The sequence below is a fragment of the Epinephelus moara genome, chromosome 6 (genome assembly GCF_006386435.1).
Source record: "Epinephelus moara isolate mb chromosome 6, YSFRI_EMoa_1.0, whole genome shotgun sequence".
NCBI lineage: Eukaryota > Metazoa > Chordata > Actinopteri > Perciformes > Serranidae > Epinephelus > Epinephelus moara.
This window is the reverse complement of record NC_065511.1, coordinates 20,008,345-20,029,342: the sequence shown is the minus strand read 5'-3', so window position 1 is coordinate 20,029,342 and position 20,998 is coordinate 20,008,345. Positions and strand designations below refer to the sequence as shown.

The 20,998-nt window shown below is 41.1% G+C and overlaps 1 protein-coding gene across 1 annotated transcript in view; it reads left to right on the top strand.

Annotated features, from left to right (window-relative positions):
• col14a1a (collagen, type XIV, alpha 1a) overlaps positions 1-20,998 on the top strand; it is a 171,401-nt gene that overhangs the window by 134,387 nt on the left and 16,016 nt on the right. Inside the window, exons 35-40 of the mRNA XM_050046615.1 lie at positions 3,021-3,098; positions 6,034-6,120; positions 12,138-12,191; positions 14,531-14,626; positions 15,228-15,281; positions 16,008-16,074. Of these exons, the coding sequence (XP_049902572.1) occupies positions 3,021-3,098; positions 6,034-6,120; positions 12,138-12,191; positions 14,531-14,626; positions 15,228-15,281; positions 16,008-16,074 (436 nt within the window). The remainder of the gene's footprint in view (positions 1-3,020; positions 3,099-6,033; positions 6,121-12,137; positions 12,192-14,530; positions 14,627-15,227; positions 15,282-16,007; positions 16,075-20,998) is intronic.

Here is a 20,998-nt window from a genome sequence, read left to right as displayed (position 1 = left end):
TTTCTGGCCATTATTCAACACCATACCTCAGGAACAGAGAGGGGAGACGTTTGGCCAGATAATGAATTGGTGACACTGATCTCTGGCATCCACCTTGAAACTGTGGTGATTGTACAGATATGCTGTGCTGCCAGGTTAAGGATGTGTGTTGAAGTATCCACATTCAGCCAAAAAATACACTTAATATCTTCAATTGAATATCTTCAAAGTCTTCACTTCATATATTATATGAGTCTGGACAGACATGAACATGAACTGCAACTTGACTGATTGGCAGAAGCATTCAACTGCGACGAAGTGATTCTATAGACTATTTTAGGAACAACATCATGATGTCATTTTATTAGCTGGAGGCAAAACACGACTCACCACCACAGGGTTGTTGGCTACATAGGAGTCTTAAAATGTTGTCTTGTTGTGTTATTGGGGGCCAGAATAGAAGGAGTCATGGCTCAAAACTTAAATTTTATTGCATACCAGCTGCCACTGCCCGTCAACACACACAAAGACAACTATGGTTTAATGTGATAAGACAAAAGGACTGGACGGACGCAATCATCAAAAATGCTCACACGTGCAGCGCGCACTTCATATCAGGTTAGGGAAAAAGTATTTACTGTTGTAGGGATGATTGACATTTTGTTAAGGGTTATCATGTCCACCTCATCGGTCCTCCTTTGTAAGATTGGCATAGTAATCAACCACAAAGTCGGCCATCCCACCTTTGGCAATCTGGTCTCTCAGATCATCCATCCACTGAGTAAGAGCATACAGGTCAGCCAGCCTGGTCGCATTGGTCAGTGTTTCCTTTTTCAAGTTTTCGTGGTCCCCGAGAGTGAGTGACCTGACATGGCGCATTCGTAAATTCAGTCTGATGCTCTACACTAAAATAAGAGCCCTGTTGGTTGAAGAAACAGAGCGTTATATTTCTATATAAATTAACAAACAGTTAAGTTAATCACACATTCACTCCGCTTGGCACTCTGCAACTCCATCTCTCCAGACAGAGTGCAGAGAGAGCGCTCTGCCACTCAAAGAGTGTGCTCTGGATAACCGAACAGTACATTGCTACAGTGCTCCACATTTATGAACGGTCCAGTTTGTGCTCCGGCACTTGGAATGAGTATTTCTGAATGCACCGCTTGCATCATCTTCCTCCATTGTCGAAAACAAGCCAACCGAACTTGCTAGCTAGTCTGTGGAGAATTGTTTTGCCTCCAGCTAAGCTCTGCCAACCAAAACGCATCATACAATTTAGTAAAAGGGTCTATTCCCCCTCTGGTGCTATAATAGAACATACTGTGAGCTTATCCCTACTTGACATATTTTAGCTTTTGGGCAGAAGCCCTTTTGCACTGTATCTTGACATGCAGAGTCAGCAGTTAGGTTAAGGCAACAAAACCACTTGGTTAGGGTTAGGAAAAGATTGTGGCTGACCAAAGTCAAGTCAGTTGACCCACATGACTAATGACTCACATGTCAAAATAACTCAACTTTGACTTTGAACAGCAGTCTCCTGGGTCAAAGTCCTGTGCTTGTTGAACCTATCTTCCTCCATGTTAGCTGAAAGCACAGTGCATCTCATACAAATGGTAAAGGATGCATTGTGTGTCCATATCTGACACCAAGGGCCACTGAGACCAGGCTGTATAAAGACTATAATCACCACTGCTTCACACAGGCTGCAGGACAGGCTTTTACTTTTCAGGAACTAAAAACATTTCAGTCAGGAGAGACTTGTTTTTTATACTTAACAGAATATTTATTAACATGTGCACATAAGAATGAAAATATGGAAAGTCTTTGGCGATTAGACCCCAAAGAGATGGTATGATTTAAGGAGGGCTGATGATCTGGATGAGTAGAGGAATGAGCCTTTGTTGAGCTTGTCCTGGACTCTGGATACGATGGTTAGAGGTCCACTAGAGTCCACCAGCTGCTTTTACACTTGGGACAAAAAACAGTCCACACACTAGACTATACTCCCATAAATATTTAATAAACTTACCACTTAGGTAGTGTTTTGAGCTTCATGCTCTTCATCGGACAAAGTACAATGGTGTCCCTGCATTGTGCTTTGACTGATGAAGAGTGTGAAGCTCAAAACGTCACCTCAGTGATGGTTGTGTTCCAGTTTTTTATTGTCTGGATGTGCTTTTGTAAACTTTATGTGCTTTTAAACTTGGGACTTCTGCACCTTTCTTAACTAAGACCTAGCAGGGCCCTATCTGTACGTAGGTGGAGATGAAACCAAACCAGGAACAATGTGTCCATGTACAAGCCACATCTTGAAATAAAGTAAGGAAGATTATAATTGTGTGACTGAAACAGTAGCGGAGAGAAAAACAAGCCACCAACCAACAGGATCTCATCCAAGTCTGCAATTGTGTGTTCATGTCTGTGTATATTTAACTTTCTAGATAAAACAGTCCCACAGTCATTACGCCTAAGTGGGAGTTTTCCATAGTTTAGGTTGTCTTTGATATATATGTGTATTAAGTTTGATATAGATCTTCGTTGAAGGTTGGGGTCGTGAAACATCGGGTTTCTGTATGGTTTCGAAATGTAGATACTAGAAACTGCTCTAATAAAAAGAAATAAAAACAGAAGGCTTTATGTCAGTGAGCCGTTTCTTCAGTCATGATGATAAACTTTGAATCAGATACAAGCTCATGACCTAATTTATAGCCTGCTCTATAGTTTGAGACTCGTGGAGCCTCCCGAACATTCATTCTGTTTGTGTAAGCTCTCAGCCAGACTTCATGTATCTCCCAGCGCTCTTTCAGTCCGTCATTAGAGCTTGTAAACAAACTGTCTGTGTTCTTGTTTCTTATCGAGACAGAAACACCAGAAAACTACATTGTTACTGAATACCATGGTTAATATTCCATTTCTTATGTTGCCTCTGTTTCACATCTGCATTTTGAAATCTGTTAACTGATAATGTTGTAATTGGTTTGTGTGTGTGTGTGTGTGTGTGTGTGTGTGTGTTCTCATGCATAATGTGTGTGTGTTTACAGTTCCAGCTCCAGATGTTTGACATCATCTGCAGCACATCCTGGGCCAGTAGAGATAAATGTTGCGAGCTGCCAGCACTGGTAAGAAACGAACACATGCATGTACTCTGTCTCACACACACACATGCTCACACACATGGTTTTACTGCCTCTCCTAGTGTGCAGTAGTTAAGGGCTTTGAATATGGCAGCCCTAGATAATTAGAGTGATAATTGTGGTTACAATCAAATTAAGTTATGATGAAACCAGAATGATGAAACCAGAATAAAGCCAAATTACTTGGAATCTGTATGAACAGCTTTTAGCGCTGGCAAAGAAATGCCACCGCTGATAGTGCCTGTGGTCAGGTGGGTAATTTCATTTATGTGACAGAAATGCACCTAATGACCAATGTTGTCTTCCATACACATATACAAGTCAAGTCTGAGCAGGCCTGTTTAAGAGTAGCAATTATCAATTAGCACCCCAGGCATAAAGCATAGCCACACAACAAACAGACACACAGAATTACCAGTTAATTAGGTACACCTCTGCAGTCTGATGGAATCCATTAAAGCAATGTTTTATGACGCTTTTGGTGACATTCAGAAAGGTTAGAAAAGTTTCCTTTTGCCTTTGTGGTAATTGTTAGCTGTGGTTAGTGATGGTAATGGATTGCACCACCTCACTTTCTAGTTTTTTGTCCACCCCACGTACACGAGGGACACAGTATATTAGAAACAGCCCCAGTGTAATACGTAAGGGATAATGTATAGTGAGCCGGTGACTGTTGAAAAATAACTCCTGACAGGGGAATGGAACCCGACGCGATTACTCTGTGTAATTCTAACGTTTAAGGAGCAGTGTGTAGCAGCTGCAACCAACTGAATCAGGCCCCAATCACACAGAAAGCGTTTTTCAGGTTGCAAAATGTGAGTTTTTTAAAAATAGAATAGAATAGAAAAAACCAAAAAACATGCTTGCCAGACCTTTATATAGTTGCCAGGCAGCCACCCCAGGCATATTTATGCATGATTTGGGCGCAGTTTGACAACCGGAATCAGGCTACACAGCGCTGGGCATCTGGCAACACTACCATCAGTTTCTCCTCCATTGTACCAACTGTAAACTTGTTGTCTTGACCACCACAGAAGGCCCGCCTCTCAAATCATCTGATTGGACAATGGAAAGAAGAAGCTAAATAAAAAAAAGAGATGACATGGGGTGGTTTTCTAGCCTGGAAATCCAGAGTCAAATCTAGAAAAATTTTGAGTCTGGCCCTCACCGATACACCCTTCCAACCCAAGGGGCAGCACTAACTGAGGCATTTCAGATGCCGCCGCACGCAATTGGATAGCATGGCCAATCAGAGCAAAAAACAAGGTGACGTATTCATTGCAGTAAGCCCCATTTGTTTGCCGACCAGTGGGGCTAACTGATATATTGTGCTTTTGCCGTATCCCGTCGGCAAAACAGCAAAAACGTCCTTCCTGGAAACAAAGGCTTCTAGGGCAGTCTTCTGTTCCTCTCTCAAGGAAAAAGATAAGTGTAGTTGGCTTAGCGTTTCTTCCAAAGCTAAATTGAATGGACGCGGTCCTTCGGCAGCTGCCATCTTGGCTGTTTACTTTTCGACTCCTACGGCGCAGCGCTCTTCTCATCATGTTACGCCCGCCCAGAGCCTGCCTCTGTCAGATAGACTGATCTGATTGGTCCAATTGGCGATTCAGCGGGCTCTGCTCGTCGGGGCCAGATAACCGTGCAGTGCAAATTCGAATTTGCTAGGGGTGGGGCATCTGGATTTCCAGGTTAGTATTTTTCTGCTCTGAGTTGAAGTTTTTTCAGCTCAAGGAGTTCAGAGTGCTCCAGCAAAAATGCCAGGTGCGTAGCAATGCAAAAACTGCGAGCAAAAAGCTTAATTCTCATTAAAAAAACAATTAGAAAAAGGCGCCTCCAGCTGCTAAAACACTTTCTGTGTGATCAGGCCCAAGCACCCCTTCACCCCTTCCTTCCATGAGGTAACATAAAAACATAAAAAAACATATCTAGAGCTAATGCTTAGTTTGTCTATACGGTGTTTCCCACAGAATTAGAATCTATGTGTGGCAGTAGCTGACAATGGGGGCCATATCAGTAAACTTTCTGGGTTTTTGTTTGTTTGTTTGTTTGTTTGTTTGTTTGTTTGTTTGTTTTGTGTCCCCTCTATAAATTCTGAGGTTTTTGTGTGTCAGTGATGTGAACACAGTGCAGACAGAACTCTTCATGAGTTTTATTTGTTCCCTCAGCAGCAGTTTGCTTAGTTCTGAGTTGTGGGGCAAATAACTGTTTCGTCAATCCAGTCAAAGCTGATTAGATCAATGGATGAAAGGCGTAGCTGCAGCAGAGGAAAGTGACAGCAAACGTTAACCCCCTGCCTGGTATTCTGCTGCTCCATTTGTGCCCAAAGTACGCTCTGCGCTCCGTGAGTGTGGTGCAGTGAAAAACGGAACTGTATATTGTTCCAACAGAGCTCCTAATGAACAGTCCAGCTCTAAAAAAAAAAAAAAAATCATTACATGGTTGCATATGTTGTTAGTGTGACTAAACAAATTCACAAATAAATTAAAGTGTGGGAAACTCTGCCATTCTGGGCTACTGTAGAAACATGGTGGTGCAACATGGCGGACTCCGTGAAAGGGAAAATGCTGGCCACTCAATTCTACACATTGGTCCTTTAAATGAATCAGTCAATACAAGGAAGTTCAGTTTCTTGACGTGTTGTTATGATAAAATATTTTATCAGTAGTCATGGGGACCAAGCAAACACTGATTTGTTTTGTACCACGAGTTTAACACCTCATGCAGCTCAGACAGTTGGGAGTCAAACACCTGATCCAGAGACCTGAGACAAGCTGGCGAATGATGGGCATGTTTTACCATCGTTATCTTGCTTGCTGGCGAGCTGCGGGTGTACGTAGGTGAAGTTTTTAAATGATGCAGCTCACCTCTTCCCTGAATACAGGGAGCACTTTATAACCAGTGTATTTATGTGTGTTTTCAGAGAGTTGAGGAGCAGTGCCCCTCCATGCCTCATGCCTGCACATGCTCCCAGGACAGCAAAGGACCTCCTGGACCTTCAGGACCCCCTGTAAGAAGCCACATTCATTCATTACATCATTTATTCCTTGATTTAATTACTTGTCCAGACTCTTGTGGTCGGTTTAGTTTAATCACCATTTTTTTTTCTAGGTCTATTTCTGTCTTTTGTCTGTCTGTGTCTCTTCACAGACCTGTTAGGACTGTTTATAGATGCCTCCGTCCTTCTCTCTGCATTTGTTTCTCTGCTTTGTCTCGTTTATATACTGTTATTTACGGTATAAATACCCCAGCGCATTCATTAACGGGCTTCTCATTCGGCGAATGAATACATCAGTTATTCATTTGGACCGTCTAGACTCTCATTAAAAAGTTTGTATTTATTCTGTAAGTGTTTGTACTGTCAATAGTGGACACTGCTGGTAAATTTTAGAGCAAAGCAGCCACTCTGACAGCTCAGTAAAAAAGTTAATTTGCTGTTGTTGAATTTACAATTGAATGTGATGGAGAGAAATCAATGAAATCCAGCTCAGTTCAATTCTTCCTCCCTCGAGGGGGGTTTGAGGTCTGCAAACATAAAAACAGAGAACATAAAAGCACAATTTATTCACTAAATGTAAAGAAAGTTGATGATGCCGAAGTTAATGGCAGTGACCAATCTAGCTGACCAACACTGTCCACCACCACAAAGACACGTGTCATAAATGTCTAACTGTATTTATCAGTATATACACAATTTTTTTATTATCTGTACACAGTTAGTCTGTTGGCCGCTGACCAAGTTATATCCTATAACGAGTTTCTTTTAATGAAACCCGTGAAATGTTGAACCACAAATCTTCAGGCGTTTTCATTGCCACGGTGGCGTGTTAGAGAGAGAAGCGATGAGCTCGTGACGGAGCTGTATTCCTCTCACGCAGGAGCAGGTAAAACCTGATAGAGGCTGAGAAATGAGAGCAAGTAAATGAGCTCATTTACAGCCCGAGACTTTTGTCTATATTCTCTCCTCTTTTTCTCTTTCTCTCTCTCTCTTTCTAGCTCCCACTCTGCATTTCTCATTCACCTCTCTCTTCTCCCCCCCCCCAATCTCTGCATCTCTTTTGTTTTCTCTCATTTTCTCCCCCTCCTTCAGTTCTCTTCGTATCTGTCTCTACCCTCGGGTAGTGAGGGCATTAGAGGGGTGTGGGTCAACACTGATATAGTTTGAGAAAGTAATTATGTTGCGATTCCATTTATCACAGCTGATTACAATCCCCCTAATTTTCATCCCTGTCCGACGAGCCAGATCCACTTAGTCTTCGGTAGGGTTATATCCACAGGCCACAGCCCTCCTTTCTAGTTTCCTACGTCTTTTTGCCCAGAAACTTATTTCTTGTACAACATAAGTTGCTAGATGGCTCAAGAATTGCATTTAAACTACCTTTGGTTGAGCTTAATTTGAAGACACTGTTATGGAATTTATTCTCATGCTCCTATCTTTATTTAAGACTTATTTTCTGTGTTTTTGTTCATATTTCTCCTCCTTTATTGAATTCTGTTGCCTCCATCTCTTTTCTCTTATTCTCTTTCGCTCTTTCCCCAAACCAGATCAATAGCAGTCCTGTAAAGCTTTCAACTCTTCATTGTCTTTCTGTTTCTTCTTTTCTCTGTTTTCTTTTTTACCTCCACTTCATCCACACGCCTGAGGCTTTTTTCTTCCTCTCTTTTCTTTTCTTCTCTTTTTTTTTTTTTTTACCACTTTATGCCTCTCTCTCTCTGCCTGTGTCTGTCTCTCTGTCTGTGTCAGTTTCTCTCGCCGGCATTGAATGGGCTCCTTAAATCACATTTTAACTGCAGCATACGGGCGTAGATGAATGGTTTAATGGGGAAATCATAGCCACTTTTGTGCGAAAATTGCACCCTATAGTCGGTGGGGTTTTGAGTAAGGATGAAACGCCAGTGCCATTCCCCTTGTTAACACAATATAATGGTTGTTAACACAATAAATGTATTGTATCCCCTGTGGAAGACAAGCTTCGTACAGGCAGGAAAACTTTCAGAATCCTAACAGGCTGTGAAAACAGAGGCTTTCTGTGTAAACAATGGATGTGTACAGAATTTGTTGTTGTGCTGCTGAGACTTCGCTCACTCCGAACCAAGGAGTGTGAAGAAAGCCAAATAAATACCTGGATCTATGGGAATACCTGATGCACTGTCTAAACACACAGAATGCTGCCATGAAAAGACAACTGGAAGGCAAAGCATTATTAAAAAGGATTAAGAAACGGCAGTAGTCAGCATCTGATCATAGAGATTATTAGATCTCAGAATGTACTCTTGTCTATGTGGACACGACAGTATTTTGGCAATCTGAAGCACGGCTGCAGCAGAACACTCTACACTATCACCATCCAAAACACAGTTTTTCCTTCCTGAGAGTAATTTCTGTGTTTGTGTTCACTGTCAATTGCATGTCTTTTCCCGTCTCGCACAGCAGCAGGCCTCTTCAGTTCTGTAAATCTCTGAGTCATGTTTGAAATAATATTGATTGCCCCGACTGAATTGCAATCTGTGCCGCCTGATTTGGCACAGACTCAGCTCAATACCAAACATCACTCAGCAATCAATCTGACATTAAGGGAAAACAAGACTTGCGCTGCCTGCCATCTCCGTTTGTTGAAATTGAATTGTGCCCATGCTGTTCCAGATCCAAGTGTTGTTTAAAAAATGTAAATTCGCCTTTGGCATCAAATTGCTCAGTTAAATGATAATAGCGGTGTGTTTTTTTTTTCTATCACCATTAAAGGCCCATGAAAAATCCAAACACTTATTATTTGTATTGCTACTGTTGGAAGCTAATTTCAGTTTCTCTGCAGGTTTGCATGACCTCCGACAAATCATCACTGCAAAAATCTATTCAAAACAACGTGCGGGGACAAATTGCTGAATTGAAGAACGAAGTCAATCATTCTGAATGACACATATTTTTGTCCTAACGTGAATTTGCAATTGTAAAATCATTGCTTTTGAATCAAAAGTACTCTACTTCCATTCCTGACCTAATGTTCAATTTTGTCTCTTTGCTGCCAAAAGGAGAATTTAAAGGTATGCTATGCAGGCATTGTCAGCTTCTGTTTGTTAACAGTATCACTAGTGAAAATGACACCCCAGATTCACTCCACCTGGCATTTTGCTTCACTTTATTTGCGTTTTTTTGGTGCTGTGTCCGCTATTTTTGTAGCTTCCTCTTGGCTGCCAGCTGCCTGGTCACCAGAGGTGGGGGACTCGACTTGAGTCCAACTCAAGTCGCAAATTCAAGCACTTGAGACTTGCTTGACTAACATAGATGACAGACTCGACTCGACTTTGACTTGGTTTTCATGACATGAGACTTGACTTTGACTTGAGACAGAAGACTTTAAAGAACTTGACTTTTTAATGTAATATTTTCATTCTGGGTTAATCTGCTGATTATTTTCTCCATTAAGCAATTGATTGTTTGGTTTGTAAACATTCTGGAAATAGTGAGAGACAGCATCACACTTCCCCAGAGCCCAAAGTGACATCTTCATAATGTTTAACAGTTTAAACCTCAATATAAAAAATATTAAATAATAAAAAGCAAAAGAAGCACAAAAAAAATGTCAGTTCAATAATTGACTCATAGTTCCAGCTGTACTTGTGCATTTTCATAAATTTCAAGTGCAAAATCTTAATCTGTAAAGTAACTAGTTATTAAAGCTATCAGGTAAATATAGTGGAGTAGAGTTAGACGGCTGCATGAGAAGAAAAGACTCAGATTTGTACTTACAGTACCTGTGTAAACCTGTTTAGGTACATTCGACCACTGGGTGCAGTTTATGTTATACTAGTCCATACCCATTGGTAGCTTTGTCACCTTCTGCCTATGCCAATCCTCAATGCCTATGTGCAGTTTCACATAGATTGACCACGTCAGCGAGTAGAAAAACGTGGGACAGACAGAATGACTGACTGACAGAATGACACACTGACAGTTTCCGTGATTATGTACAGCATACCATACCATGACTTAGTCATACCAAAAAAACAAACATTCGGCCACCGGGAGAGCCACAGCGATCGGTCACATTTTAGCCATTTTTAAGCATTTTTCTGTTGTTATAGCGCCACCCAGTTGCCAATTAGAGTTGAATTCCTCCAGTCACCTTGAGGCGTCCTGTTCTACATATCTACCAAGTTTAGTAAAAATCGATATGGCGGTTAGGCCTAGATAAGAAATTAGTTCTCATTTTGTTTGATGGGGTCAATAATGGTGTGGTCCCCTCAGATCATGTGTGGTCATATGCCTACAAAGTTGCGTGGTGATCGGTGAAACCCTTGAGATGTTATACACCTTTATGTGATGAGCCACGCCCTCCACAATATTCATTGCCTTATAGAAGCTCAGTTTTAGTAAGTTTTCCAACTTTTGCCAAGAGGGAACTTTAGATATTGGTCCCTAGATTATTTTCACCGAGTTTCATGCAGATCGGTCAAACTTCCTAGGAAGAGATCGATTTTAAGTGTTTTTCAAAAAATTCAAAATGGCGGAAAATCTATATAACCAGAAGTTATGGGTTCTTGAGGCAAATTTGTTCCTCATGAGGAGAGGCATCTCTGTGCAAAGTTTCATGTCTCTACGACATATGGGGCATGAGATATGCCCATTCAAAGTTTGCAATTTCAGTCGGTTGTTATAGCGCCCCCCTTTGGCCAATTGATGTAATATTGCTTCATTCGCATCCTCCCATGACCCTCTACCACTGTGCCAAATTTCACATTGTTTGACCAAGTCAGTGAGGAGAAAAACATGGAACAGAGACACAGACAGAAACACCCACAGACAGAGTTTTAGTTATTATATAGTAAGATTATCCTCATGAGTTTGTGAGTATGACTTGATTTGTAACTTGCTTGACCTGACCAATGACTTGACTCAACTCACTTGATTAATAACAAGGACTCGACTTGCTTGGTTTTCACCACAGTAACTTAGGACTTGCTTGAGACTTGAAGGTAATGACTTGAGACTTGCTTATGACTTGCACATGTGTGACTTACTCCCACGTCTGCTGGTCACTACCTTTTTATAAAGTCCCAACTTCACCTGCATATCTGTGCCCAAACAGAAATGTCCCAAACACAGCAAAATAAGAAGCAGAGTCTCTGCAGATAAACACGCAGCCACACCTTTCTAGTAGGTCATTAGTGATGATTGAGAGGGATTATTTTTGTATGAGTCTACACATTGTTTTTTTTTTTTTTTAAATCCTGCATAGTATATCTTTAAAGGATAGGTTCTGCCCTTTCAAAGACCACCTTATTTCAATTTGTTCATACCATATGTAGTTCATACAGTCCTTCCTGTCTGTGCTGGTCATTAAGCGATACTTTCCTCACATCACTCCACTGTTGATGGATGCTGATGGGGAAATGCTAATGACTCCTGAATGGTAAAAAATAAAATGACATGGTCTAATATGACAATGTAGATTAGAATCTGGTACAAACAAGCATATGATTACTCCATTGCTACTTGCTTTAACCACATCTGTGTGTCTTCTCTTATATTCCTCGCCCTTCTCGCAAACACCCTTCTTGCCCCCTTTGGCTAATTCTATAGGAACTACCTAGTCGCCCCCTCGTTCCCAGGGGAGGCCTGTTTGAGCAAACACAGGAAGAGGATGTATCCCAAATGAGCCAATGATTAGCAGATGTGTGTAGACTGTCCACGAATAAACCTCGTGGCTCGAGGGGTCATCCTGAGGTTTACAGTTCCAGACTTTCTTACAGATGCAGCGTGATAAAGTGCAGAACTCAGAGGGGCAGTTTACAGCACAGATCAGCACTGGCCTGTGTCCATCAAATTCATAATCCGTTCATATTAAAGACCCGCACAGTTCCACTTTTATTAGATTTTTTTCTTTTTTAAATGAAGTCCAATTTTAATGTTTGAAGGGGAGTCAGAGGCTTTTTGCAGAGGCGTGTTTCTTAGCCATTACTCTCTTTGCACAACTTGCAAACACTGACTCGGCTGTTTTTACAGAGTGTGTTTGGCCTGTGTTTCAGGGCGGTCCAGGCATAAGGGGAGCCAGAGGAGACAGAGGAGAGCCAGGAGTGACGGTTAGTAAAATGCACTTAATTTCAGAGACCATTTATTCTTCTGCAAAACTTTCAGCACATAATTAGTCTCAAAGAGTGTCGATCTTGCATCTTTCATATGGTAATGTTCCCAACTGAGGAAGACGCAGCACCCCAACAGTGACAGACTGGTCAGAGTGGATTTCTCAAACATGCTGGACATTGACGGGTCTCGTCTTGATGTCACGTTTCAGAGTTCAGTCCGATTTTACATGACGTAAGGCAAAAACGGCAGGGTCAAGTATACCTCGCCTTGTTCCTCAATGAAAATACTGGAGAGGCCACAAGAGTAGCAAAAAGTCTCACTATGTTACTCATAATCTGAACATGCTGGTCCAAACCTTTACCTCAAGGGACCGAACAGCCCCATCCCGATTAGACGATAAAAGGAAGAAGGCACTCGACTCACAAACAAAGAGCCTTTTCAACAGCGGCCCACTCCATCCTCCAGACTGGATGTGAAGCACCCTTTGGCTGATTCAAGTGGTCACTTTGGAAAAGCCTATATCAGTTTTCCAGGCTACCTCATCCTCCTTCTTGGCCTCAGACTTTAGGCGGACTCTTATCACCACTGTTACTATCCTGTCTTAAATAGACACATTTCCAGCAAATCCTGTCTTGGACGATTAATGAATGATTTACTGTAGAGTTTGCATCTGCTACAGTTTTGCTATGGCAATCTGTTCCAAACTCTTACAATGCATCCAGCTGTGGCAGTCAGTACAAGGCCCGATGCTGTTGGAAGTGTCTCAGTTCCCATGTTTGTAATTCAATCTTAGATTAAAAAAAAAAAAAAGATGTTTTGAAGCAGCAGGGGTCCTGCCACCACTGCTCAGACGCACAGGGCTGTCACTCATGAAACTAAGCTTTTTTTATGTCAACCATATGTCCCACTTTGACGTAGTGACAGTGCATCGAGTGCAGCACATGAAGGGGCCCACCCAGAACTATAAGCCTAGCACATCCCAAAGACTGAAACAAAGACAGGATCAAACTTATGCGAGGCTTTTCTTCCCCACACAGGCCATATGTGTTATGTTGGATGGGCGTAATTGTGTTAGTTTTGGAGTCAGATTTTCCTGCTGGCACACACAGACCCTGCAGCGCACACTTATATATTAATACATGCCTGCCAGATCACACTCGTCTTAGCTCAGCAGCATTTGTACCTCTATAGCTACAGCCAAGTTTATTTGAATAGTCGGATTATTCTGTTGTATGACACCACCCCCTCCGTGAATTCATCCTTTTTTATTCTGACTAATCAATCTGGCTGCTACTTGTTACTTTATAAGTGCTGATAAATGGGAAAATAACTTGTGCAGTTATTCAAATAAACCTTTAAGTAAATTTAATTTCAGTCATCTGTAAATCGATTCATCTCCTCAAGTAGTTTGGCGCCTTGTTTAAGTGATATTTATCGTTTAGTTAAACATGACATGACACATTTCAGTCCTCTGTTTATTTTTTCCCCTCACTCCATTCATTTATGTCTGATCCAACATTTCTTTTGATTGCAAGGATAAGAAAGACATGAAGCCAGCAACTGTATGGTTGAGCGGTAAAACAATAAATACAGCCAGAGTGAAGATTACTTTGGCTACTGCTGCTGCTGAGCCAACAAGCTACGAACGCTGCGAATCAGCGGTGGTTTAGAGGAATTCCTCTTCTCTGACTCCCACTGCAGAGACCCTGTCAGCAGCTCATACGCATGGATCAAATGAGCCTTCACACCGGCGCAACCTGATTATAGATGGATGGACAAGTGTCTAAATCTGTTTCCTGTTGTAGATCTTATTAAGGAAGCAGCCAATGGTAGCAGGTGTGTAGTGTACCAGAGTTTGTAGTTTTAACTTGATGGACATTGTGTGTGTGGAGTAGGTGCAGAACTCGAGGAAATGAGTGTACGTCCATTATCTTTCCGGATAAAAGTATAACATTGTCCTATATAGGAGGCAAATATGCATTATTTAAATTTTTGTTAGTTATAATAAGAACCTTATAGCTAATACCTGGAATATTTCTACATCAAATGTGTTTAGATTTGATATTTTTATCTTTCCGGAAAGTAAATATAGCTTACATGTAATTTTATTTGCTACTGTGGTTCCACATCGCTATAATTTAGGAATTTGTACAGTAGTTAAAATACATTTCATGAATATGTGATATTAATGAGCTGACGAGGCACTGAGTTTTTGATCACATCACATGTTCTTCATATGGAGGGGAGTTTTGATCAGTGGTCATGGGATTGAAGATGTTCACATTTCCATCCTTCTTAGCACTTAAAGTATTTCTCCATTGTGTTGTTTTCACAGGGACCTCAGGGACCAATGGGAGAAATCGGCCCAACTGGACCCTCAGGACCGCCTGGTCCTCAGGGACCCAGTGGTCTCTCCATTCAGGGGCCCCCGGTAAGACTTTGCTTGAGTGTGTGTGTTACTGAAAAGGCAGTTTATTGTTATATTTTCAGTAGCGCAAAGCCACATCTTGGAAATTTCCACAATTACCCGATAATTTTAACATTAAATTACTGTAAGCACATTTTAGCTACCTCTCCCTCTCAAAGAACAACTGTGACTCTACTGTTTAGATGGAATATGTTTGTGATAAAATGTCGAAAGAAATGAAACTGGCACAAGGATGAATATTTCTGTAATTGCCATCATTGTTGCTACAATAATTTATGATGGAAACGTAGACACAAAAAATGTGCTGTTTGCCATTTCGCACGCTTGACTCCAGTAAGGTCACAAAAAATGTGCAATTAGACACAGACTTAGTAATGAGCTGTCAACCACCTGCGTCTATAACCTGACAAATGTTTTCGAATGCTTCAAATAAACTTCCAAACACTTGAAATATCTTGTCCAAAGCACGCTGAAGCTGTTCTGGGGGCCGTGTGGTGGCCCAGCATCTTATTAAGATAACTGATGTTGGTTTTTCCAGTCCTTTGGTAGCTATCGGTGTGACCACTGGTCCAGCTGAGATGTAATGACTTTCTTTGTTTTACAGGGTGCTGCCGGGGATAAGGGAGAGAGAGGCGACATCGGTCCAGCTGGACCAATGGTAAGGCAACATTTCCCCAAAAATTGACATTATAGGAAGACACAGAGGTGAAGTGTGTGTTGGGGCATATTGATAAAATCCCAACATCACAAAGTAGAACGCAGAGGGGCAACTATTTTCCAATCTGTCCGACATGCTGTGATTTCTTGCTCTTTTTTTTTTAGTATCGAGTGGAAGTATTGGGTTATACAAACCCAGCTCTGTGTGTGTGTGTGTGTGTATGTGTGTGTGTGTGTGTGTGTGTGTGTGTGTGTGTGAGACTATGTTTATAAATTGTCCTCTTCTGTCTGTATGTGTGGAGAATACAAATGAGCGCTACATCCATTATCACTGAGGTGCCATGGCCCTGCAGGCTCACAGAAATGAGACTCGTTGCCCTATAAAGGCATATTTCTGTAACGTCAGTACATTTTTTATTATTTTTCTTGTGTTTAAAACATTTGACTCTTTTCTCTAATGCCTTACGTCAGACCATCCTAATATGTGTGACTCTAAAAGAGGTTATCTACGTCGTTATTTTGCTGAGGAACTGCTTCTGAAAATGCTCTTTTTATGCGGACTAATTTTTCATGTGAACAAACAACGTTGAGTGTCGAAAAACACTTAGACTTACAAATACAAGGACGACTTATTATCCAAGCCACATAGTAAAGATTAAAAGCGCTCCAGCTAACATGGAAATGTGTTGACTTGCTTATACATACTGAATGTGGCGTGGTGCTGTAGAATGACAAATTCGTTCATCTATCCATTTGCACTGCCCTAGAGGCAGAGAGCAGTGTCTACAGGAGCAGTAAGGTTAAACAAAAAGGTTTTATATTTTTTCAGTTTGGCCAATGTTGCGTTGATTCCCTTAGGCTGTATATTTTACCCAAAGAAACCATTGCAACAGAACCTACAGTATATACTACATAAAAAATGTACCAATGCTGTAAATCCCAAGTTAAATCACAATACGATATTATATCAAGTCTGCCATTATACTATTTCAATTTTATTCAGTTCCGAGCCCTGAGATCTCCAGATCATAATTCTTCATTTGCCAGTCGGTGTTAATATGATGACAAGTCACAGTTACTTGGGCTTCTGTTGTACATGATGTCCACCCATCTGTAGTGACAATGACTTGTTCTGTGCTCATTAACTCTAATTCAATCCCATCTTCAACTTGCTTGTACAGACTCTGCAAGTTTCACAAAAGCACTGTCTCAATAGGATTGCATTTTTGGGCTCTAGAACAAGCAGTAACTCACAAAAGTGTTGTTCCTGACAGCACTGTAAAGCATCATGTCTTTGCAAATTAAATTTGAAATAGCAGCTGTGATGTTCATCACTCTTTTAGAATAGTAGTTCAGTTTTTGCAGAAAAAAGCTGGCCAAAGCTGGTGAGCAGGCATCTGACACTTACTGTACGTTCAAAGGCAAAGTCTGTTGCGGACGCCCAAGAAGCACAACTGTCAAAAATATTTGTGGCAGCTTTGGTCGCTCTAGTCGCTCATCATTGAACGTTCGATCGTGCTTGTCAATTTAAAGGAGCCACAAAGCGGACTACTGGCTTGAAAGCAGTGTAGTGCTGCTTGCTGTTGTCCAGTCAAAAAGCTCATAGTTGGCCTACAGAAAGTTATGTTTGGTCAATGAAAACAGAAAACATATGTCATCCCATTCAAACCAAGCAAGGAAGACTTGCATGCTATGTCGTAACGTTAGCCTGCAAATCTCTCCTCTGTTACTAACATTATACACTTTAAAACTCACCAGACCAACCAACTACCTCCGTGACGCGGTCCCAAGCATCATTCTTTTTATTTTGGTCTCTGTAACCAAACAGCGACACATTATAAAGAACTGAGTGGGCACGAACGCAAGTAATAAACTTCTCCATATCCATTGTCGGAACAAGTGTGCTGTAGGAACCAAAGTTACATGGCTTGTTCTCTGGGACCCCCTTCATCGAAGCACGTCAGCATTCCGATTGGTTGTCGCCGAACCGCGTCAGAACCATAAAGTTAAACGAGTTTTAACTCCCCTCCAGACCAATCCGGTCGCTTTGGTCGCCCAAGACGCGTGGCCGATGACCAGGTCGCCCATGTCACGGGGCTCTCATTGAAAATGATTGACGCTAGCATAGGCGTAAAGGCTGAAATAAAAAACTGAATGAAAAAATATGCCAAGGAGTTCAGAAGAATAAAGGAATCTATAAGTAATAAAAAGTGAATAGACTATCAATAAAAGAGATGAAAATAAAACAATAAAAACAAAAATATACAGAGAATTTAAAAGATGAATTGCAGAGGGAATAAAACATGTTGAATACCGGTTAGTTTTACAAGCAGTTAAAGCGTAACGACGCCCTGACGGCAACAGAGAAAATTTGCTTGCAAGAACATGTCCAGATGAAGCTAAAATAGTTGCAGTTTTCTGCAGTATTTGTTGATTTCAAAAAACGGTCAAGTCCCATTGTGTCACTCCTGTCATCTTAGAGCAGATTTTAACAGTGCTATTTAGACTGTTTCTGTCTTTCAATGTGAGGCTGTGAAACCAGCAGATAAATGAAAAACACAGGAGACGGAAAAGTAATTTAGTTTACAGAAAAGGTGAATTCTTTGTTGCTCTTGCTTCACAATATCTGCAGTGTTTACATCAAATTTAAGATGTTCATCAAAAAAAGTTACCTAAATATTTGTACGTTTTTTGATGAACATCTTAAAGTTGACCCGTCTTTTCTACGAAATCCCAAATATTTCCACATTGCTGATTTATTCCCAAGAGGAGAGAAAATATCCTCATCGTCTTGGCTGCTTACCACAATCTGCCTAGTGCAAGCCTGTTAGCATTTGTTGAATGTTAAGAACGGATGGGCGCTTGGACGGAAATAGTGACACAGATGTGCCACGGGCATCTCAAAATGAAGGTGTATTTTAAAGATTATGATATGTATCTATGTTTTCACTATGCATTAGTATTGGATCATTGATCACTGAATCAATTCACTAATCCAGTTAAATGGATTGTTACATGCCTAACTATGAGTTTAGGTAATCTTGAGGTAAAACAACTGAAAAATGCAGCATCTACAAACTGAATGTATATTTCCATTTTTCTTAATTTCAACTAATTTGTTTATAACAATCAACTTTACTATCTGTAATTCACATAAAATGAAATGTATCTCTATCTGCCCATCTTCTATTAATATCATATTAAAATCAATTTGATAAATGAATACATAATTTGCATAATACATATAAATATGTGCATTTAAACCTAGCTTGACCAAACCAAAAAAGTCAAAAGCTGAGATGGCAGTTATTGACAGTCTTTTAAGCTAGATACCTTCGTTTAAGCAGGAGTTTGGCTGGATTTCTGGATGTAGCCGCTGCCTCGTGCACAATAACAAGCTTAATTATCAAGCTGTCACTTTATCAAAATGGATATTATTTAATTAGCGATCAGCAGGGGGGAAGTAGAAAGCAAATGTTGGCTTCACTTACTCCACTTTGGCTTTGTTCCTGCTGTTTTCATTTTCTACTTGTAAACAAAAACAGACATGAATACGCAGGATCTATTGTGCTTTTGTTTATTCTTGTTTTCCCAAAGGTAAAGAGCCACGAAAAGTTTAAATTTATCTGTATTAACACTTTATGACATGCAGCGAAAATACTGCATATTATGTCTGTCATAATAACAGTATATGCAACAGTGTGGATTTGGTGTACAGGTCTGTGAAAGAATGAGAGACCAGGAGAATTAGAGGGAGGAGGTGAGGGGGGATATGGAGATAAAGCTGTGTGCGCATGTGTGTGTGTGTGTGTGTGGGTGTGGGTGTGTGTGTGTGTGTGTGTGTGTGTGTGTGTCTGGACTGTTTTGTTGCTGACACACACATGCACGTCGACACAGACCCAGAGCGGTCTAATGGAATCATCGAGATGTGAATAATCATTACCAGCGTCTCCATTATTGGGCAGTGAACCAATCAGAGGTAATACTGAATTAATTTAATGGAGTTCTACTGGGAGCTCTGGACAGCAAGGACAGAGTCATTATTCTAGGAGGTCTGTACCAGGACAAAATTTTATTTTTCCAAGGAGGATTTTGTTATTAATGTGTCTGTTAGGATAATTGTGGCGACGCTATTTTTTAAAAACTAATTATTTTTAAACCCTCCTGTAAAATATCTTCCATATAAAACCCCACTTGTAGTAGCTTTGGTCTGCCTCGTACTTTCAAGGTTCTGCACACCCTCACAGCTGTCAGTTATTCTGCTTAATTAGACCTCTGCTCAGGTGCAAGTTTAGTTGAACCGTGCTGGGAATTATGTAAGGTCATCAAACTCAGTGCACCAATGCGAAAATCCCCCCCCCCCACACACACACACACACACACACACATAGTCCTGAAAAGAGACCTAATCAGTCTAATTAAAGTAAAACACCTGGTAGTGTGTACCACAGGTGTAGAGCCTTTTAGTTCACACAGAGGGGCTTGATTCTGTGCTATTGAGGTAACAATATAAATGTGATGATGTAAAAAATGTGGCTAGATAACACACAGCAAAATTCAGTTAACCATTATTTGCCGTACAACAGTGTTTGTCAATGACTACTTTACCACTTTAGTGATATACTGTATTATAGTATCTCGTAAGGCAGTCCTTAAAGCAAGGGTAGGCTGTTTTTCCCGTCTTTCTTTCTTTTTCTTTTTTTCTTTTACGGCGTCATTGTGCAAAAATCCCGCAATAAACTTTGAGCATACAATAATTCAAGTGGTCCGATAGAAAACTACACTTCTGCAACTCCTCTTGGCTGTTTTTTAGGCTTTAGAAAGTCTGGGCCATGACGGGAGCAACCACAAGTCATTTCAGAGAGAGGGTGCTCCTATTGGCCATCCTAAAAATGCAAATCGTGCATGTGTACGTCCCTTTAGATGATGAAAACCTGATTCAGTGTCGGAGAATCCTGCAGAGAATGCTGCTATTCCAGCAGTGGCAAAACTGCCTACAGTACACTGCAAAGCAACCCAAAAAATGGAAGACTAACTTATCAAATAGAGAGTCTAAAGGAGAGTTTGACAAAAAACGAAATAAAACACAGGTTTATGTCAGTAAAGTGTTTCAGAAAAGGGCAGAAAATGTTGCTAATAGGTTAGTCTTCTGCTACCCATAGCCAAAGACTCACAGCTGGGGCTAATTCATGTTCATGTTTATGTAGCTAACCTTAGCCAGAGGTCACAGGTGTTGTGGCTTTACAGGCCCAAAAATCTGCAAAGACAACAGGACGGTAATTGTCAAAGAATTACCGCTATTTATACCATCGTCTGGGTGAATACTCGATACTGATTGGCTGCAGGGTGTCCGTTAAAAACTGATAATGGATACCTACTAAGTAGTTCCACTGAAACTGTCTGCTCACTGCTCTAAATTAATGCACCAGCTACATAATAGTACCAGTATCTGTAATCTGTTAACAATTAGGGCTCTAGTTTCCCGGCGCAGCGCATGGTGGCGCAGGGTGGCGAACCCCGCGCAGAGCTAGTTTCGAGCAGCGCAACCCGAGGCGAGCTCAGTTTGGTAGTTTGGCAGACCCAGGTGCGCTGAGATGGGTGTGGCGGCGCAGCAGGGGGAGGTGTCGACAGATCCAGCTTGGCGCAGTGACAGTTTCGTGCCAAAAGGCTTCGCCGAAGGTGTGCTGAAAGCTCGCCAGCTGAAACTAGGTCTACTGT